At 37.7% G+C, this 5,638-nt stretch overlaps 1 protein-coding gene across 1 annotated transcript; it reads left to right on the top strand.

Moving 5' to 3' along the window:
- The first annotated feature begins 631 nt into the window (after positions 1–631).
- Positions 632–2,937, top strand: LOC136201900 (formin-like protein 7). The gene has a single exon (XM_065992275.1). The coding sequence runs from the start codon at positions 800–802 to the stop codon at positions 2,492–2,494; it is 1,695 nt and encodes a 564-aa protein (XP_065848347.1). The 5' UTR covers positions 632–799; the 3' UTR covers positions 2,495–2,937.
- The last annotated feature ends 2,701 nt before the right edge of the window (positions 2,938–5,638 follow it).

The following is a 5,638-nucleotide window of genomic DNA, read 5'->3' on the forward strand; positions in this document are numbered from 1 at the left end:
TTGTGTTATTTAGAATTTGAGAAATGAGATGAGAACGTGAATTATATTTTCTCCATTTTATAAATAGGAACAGGAAGAGAGCTTCTCCATCTAGATGAGATGGGGACAAAGAAAACAGTTCTCATCCACTTGTCCCCATTTGCAACACTGAAGATATATTACACGTATCGCTACATACATCTTCTTCTTGTTTACCTCTCTATATAAATATTCTATTATAGGGATTTATATGCAGATATTTAACGATCCACTTTGATACTTAGTTATATTCTATGACCTATTTTATCTAATAAACAATAAAAAAATATAAACTAGTAAATTCATATTATATGTATGATAAGAATGAACTCAACAGTAAGAAGACAATTTTCATAACACTCTCTCGTATTCAAGAGAATTTCTATATATAATTTTTTTTAAATCTTTATATGACCTTCCAGCTTTCCCAACTTACCCCTAAACTTTTCCTAAAAAAATATATAATATAAAATAATGAAAGCTTAACCAAAACAATCATAATTCAAATATATATAAAAATATTTAACCAAATGAAAACCTTAAGTAATAGCAACTAATTCTTTAAAAAACGACCCCATAATTCCATAAAAAAATAAAATAAAAACGACCCCATGATAGTATTTGATTTGTTTAATAAGCAACACCTGTCTTGTAAGGTCCAATTTCTCAAAAAGCAAAAAAAGCCATCTCTCTTCCCTCTCAAGCAATACACAAACACACCAACTTAAACAATCACTGAAACATACCCACCGTACCGCCTTTTTCTCTCATCTCCTCCTCCATGCCTTCCCGTCGCCGGAACTCATCTCCGTCTCCTCTCCTCAATCTTCCATTACTAATCCTTCTTTTATCTATCATTGCTTTCCTTCTCTTCCTCCTCCTAATTTTCCCCTCTTTTTTCTCCTTTTCCACCTCTCATAAACTTCGTCCAACTGTTGCTGTCAAGAAGAGCTGGGATTCCCTCAATGTATTTCTAGTTTTGTTTGCGATCCTCTGCGGGATCTTTGCTAGGAGAAACGACGACGATTCGACCTCCGGTGGAGACGATAACACCACGAATCGTAATGTTTTACATTCCGATCAAAGTAATAAAGAAGAAAATGGCGGTCACTCGGTTTCTGGTAACTGGTTTGATCAGTTCTCTAATGCCTCACCGGCTTCCGGTGGACTCAGGCGGTTAAAGAGGAATAGCAGCTCTTATCCAGATCTGAGACAGGAATCTTTGTGGCATTCCGGCGATGATCGGTCTCGCTTCTTTGATGATTTTGAAATACATAAATATCGATCTCCTTCGTCGTCGTCCGATTATATTAACCATCTCAGGCAGAAAACTGTACTTGAAGTGGAAGAATCTACTGTTAAGGAAATTCCGGTTGATACTTATAAACTTCGTTCAACACCGAAGCCGCGGGATCAACCACCAGCATCACCATCGCCTCCTCCTCCTCCTCCTCCTCCGCCACCACCTCCCGCTCCTACAGTAGTAACACACAATCATAAACAGGAACGAACTTATAGAACAGTTTCGCGTGAAGAAAAGATAGAGGAAGCGGATGATAATGACAATGGATTCATGAGAGAAAATCGGCCATCAACAACGCCGCCGCCGCCACCTCCTCCACCACCTCCTCCGCAAACATCACCGGTAGTGAAGGGACCGCGGTTAGAGCGTAACCACTGGAAAAGTAATCGAAGAAAAACTAATGCGACTAAGGAATTGAAGACGGTTTTGATTTCATTGTACCATCAGAGTACAAGGAAAAAGAAACTGAAAAGGAAAATTTTCTACGATGAATCACTTCATTCTCGGGATGAATCTACGTCGTTTACTATACCTCCACCTTCACCGCCTCCGCCACCACCTCCTCCCCTTCCTCCTCCACCATCAGTATTTCAAAATTTCTTCAGAAAAGGAAGCAAAAACAAGAGAATTCATTCCTTCTCATCTCCGCCAATGCCTCCGCCACCTCCACCTCGACCATCACTCTCCTCATCGAAGAGGTGGTCCAAACGGAAAAATCAAGTCCAACCACCGGCGCCACCTCCACCTCCACCTCCGCTAGCGCCATCGACACCTCCTCGAGTGCACTTCCGGAGAAATTCTAACTCCGCAAACCGACCGCCATTACCAACAAGAATCAACAATGTATACGAAGAAAATGTGAATAACGGAGGACAATCTCCTCTAATTCCTATGCCTCCTCCGCCTCCAACTCCGCCGTTCAGAGTTCCAGGATTTAAATTCAGAATGAAGGGAGACTATGTGAAGATAGGGAGCGCCAATAGCTCACGCTGCAGCTCTCCAGAATTTGACGATGTTGACAATAGGTCAACGGAAAGAGTCAACGTGATGGAAGGTAGATATGCGAGCGTTTGCCCGAGTCCAGATGTGAATGCGAAAGCTGATAATTTCATTGCTAGGCTAAGAGGGGAATGGCGATTGGAGAATGCAGGAGTAAAGAAGTATGGGCCTTAATGAAGAATGAGGCCCAGTCCCAGGCCCAAGAGAAGGCCCGTCAAAACAGTATGAAACACATTTCATATATTTTATCTTTTAACATATAATAACATAATTCATATATAGTATAAAAACATATTAACGTATGGTATGACATATGAATGCATATAGGATGGGGGGCTCTTTTCGGTGTGTTTTTCATTCACCTTTTGGAGTTTCCTTGTAGAGATTGAGGGTTGATTTTTCATTTTTTTTTTATTTTATTTTAAAGTTTGGAATTTATGGTGACATTTACTGATAGAAATGTTGAGTTATAGGGTATAGACCATGAATATGGTATGGTGTAAGGCTTAGGTTGTGTTTTTTTTTTGTTACTTCTTTGAGCCACCATTTCAAGTTTGAGAGTTGAATGCCAGTTTGATTGTTTTAAATACTAATAAATTTCTTATCTAATGTGAAAATTAGTGTGATCTTTTATTTATTACAATGATTATAAATAATATAGCAATAAAGTTCATAAAGTTATGAAAGTTGAACTCCATAATGCAGAAAAATGATAAATATAGATGAATTTTGGGTGTCGATAATCCAATCACGTGAACACCTAATCTCTAGTAAATATGGATAACAAATGTTGATATGAAACTGTGAATCTTTCTGTTTTGTTAGTAAGTTAGTTAGAATATAGGTCTTAGGTATTGAACCTAGCATTCCCTCTTCATCCATCAATAAATGGACTAGTTGAAACTCCCATATTTTTTTTTAAACCCTTACTAACCCTTCCTCCTCCTAAACAAGGGTTTCTATCAACCATTACTAACCATTCCCTTATTAACCCCTCTAAACCCTCCCATCCAATCAAGCCCTAAATGAGGAAAGAGAGTTTGAAACTATTCAATTGAATGATTTCCAATGAAGCCTCAATTGATAAATTTTTTAGAATGACGACTCATTTTTCTCAGTTCAGAGACCTGATTGAAGATTTTAACAGTTTAAGATCCTAATTAACTTTGAAGTTTTAGTTTGGGGAGCCAAATAGATATTATACCTATAAGAGAAGATAAGTTTTACACATGAGCAAACGAGAACTTCATTTTTAATCTATTGTGTGAATTATATAACACTAACATTTAGGTCATGTTCTTTTTTACTTAATTTCAGCATAAGTTAAGTTAAGTTCAGTTCAGTAGTATTCAGTTCAGTTTAGTTTAGTTCAATTCATCATAATTCATCATTATTTATTATAATTTAGTATTATTTATATTCATCATTATTTGTTATAATTATAATTATAATTATTTATATATAATATATAATTTATAATTTAGTATTATTTATATATAATTCATCATTATTTATTATAATTACAATTATAATTATTTATAAATAATTTATTATTATTTATATATAATTTATAATGTAGTATTATTTATATTAATTATTATTTGTCATAATTATAGTTATTTGTATATTTTTTTTTGGTAGGAAAGGGAAAGAAAAAAAACAAACAAAAAACAGTCCAAAAAACTAACCCGGGATTAGCCTAGGAAAGTTAACCCCCACAACATCATCTAAAAGGAGAGAAGACAGGAATTCAGGAGGAGAAGAGAAGGTAGAGACTCCCAACATCCTCATATGGCCCTGGGCTGCAAGACGGTCCGCCACCCGATTCTGCTCCCTGAAGACATGGCAGAAACTGATGGTATCAAAGGAAGAACAAACCTTTCTGATCCCTTTGATTAAATTCTGGCTATTTAAACAAATAGCATTATTGTCAGAGATCATTTTGACAGCTTCGAGGTTATCAGATTCCACAAGCAGTCTTTTCAAGCCCAGATTCTTAGCAAGCCTGAGGCCAGAAAGGATCCCCCAGAGCTCCGCAGAAAAGGAAGAACCCATACCCAGATTCTGAGCAAACCTAGACACCCAAGAACCCCTCCAGCAGCAATTTTACCGTCATTTAGACAAGAACCATCAGTATTTAACTTTATCACCCCTTCACCAGGCCTACTCTAGCCAAAAAGATGAACATCCTTCCTCTGGATAGACCTAGCAAAACTATCCTCTTTAAAGCTATCAGCAATAGTAGAAATCTTTTTAGAGAAGAAATCAAACAGATTAGGAATAACAACAGTTTCTCCTCCAAAAATCTCATCATTCCTCCACTTCCAAATCTGGTGACAGACAACCGCAAAGAGGAAAGCACCATGCTCCAGATCGGCCAACAGCTTCCAACTAACACCATCCACAAACCAATCAAGATCAGAATGGGACAAGAAAGCAGACAGCAACTGGTTAGGGAGAACTTTCCTCCAAACATCTTTACTCCTAGCACAATCTCTAAGAGCATGGCAAATGGTTTCCTCATGCCCTCTGCATCTACTACACGCACCAGAGTCCACCAAATGACGTCTTTTTCTATCAATATTTGTGAGCAACCTATTTTTGACACCAAGCCACAGGAAACTCCTAATACGATACGGAACTTTCAAGGCCCAAATATTTTTCCAAATAACTGAGTGCAGAGCCTCCGAATTCTGATTGAAGGCCTCGAAAGCAGATTTACAAGAATAGGCACCGTTATTTGTCAAAGACCAACAATGACTATCCCCATCTTCCTCCATACAACTAATTTTCACTCCCCTAATTCTCAGGAGCATTTCCAGATTGAGGTAAGAATCGAACCTCGACCAAATCCAATCACCCTCAGAATCCACAACATCAGCAATCCTCCAATTACGAATCTCAAGAGGCGGCGGGGAGTTACATTCCTCTAACAAAGGCTTTTTACCAATCCAGAGATCATTCCAAAAGCTGATAGATTTACCGTTACCCACCGACCAACCAATCCCAGAGCAAAACTCTGAAAATACAGCACTAAAATCTTTCCATAAGAAAGAATAATTAACAACTCTCTCTTTAGGTCCCCTAAAAATCTTATCTTTTCTATATTTTCGGCACAATAACCGAACCCAAAGAGAAGACGGGAGCTGCCACATCCTCCAAAGAAGTTTCATTAATAAAACTTTATTATTATCCCTGGCATGTCTTATCCCCAGGCCACCCAAATTTTTAGGTTGACAAACCTCTTTCCAAGGAACAAGATGAATTTTCTTCCCCTCCTCAGCGCCCCCCACAGGAAACGACGATTGATTTTATCAA

This window comes from Euphorbia lathyris, chromosome 8 (assembly GCF_963576675.1).
Source record: "Euphorbia lathyris chromosome 8, ddEupLath1.1, whole genome shotgun sequence".
NCBI lineage: Eukaryota > Viridiplantae > Streptophyta > Magnoliopsida > Malpighiales > Euphorbiaceae > Euphorbia > Euphorbia lathyris.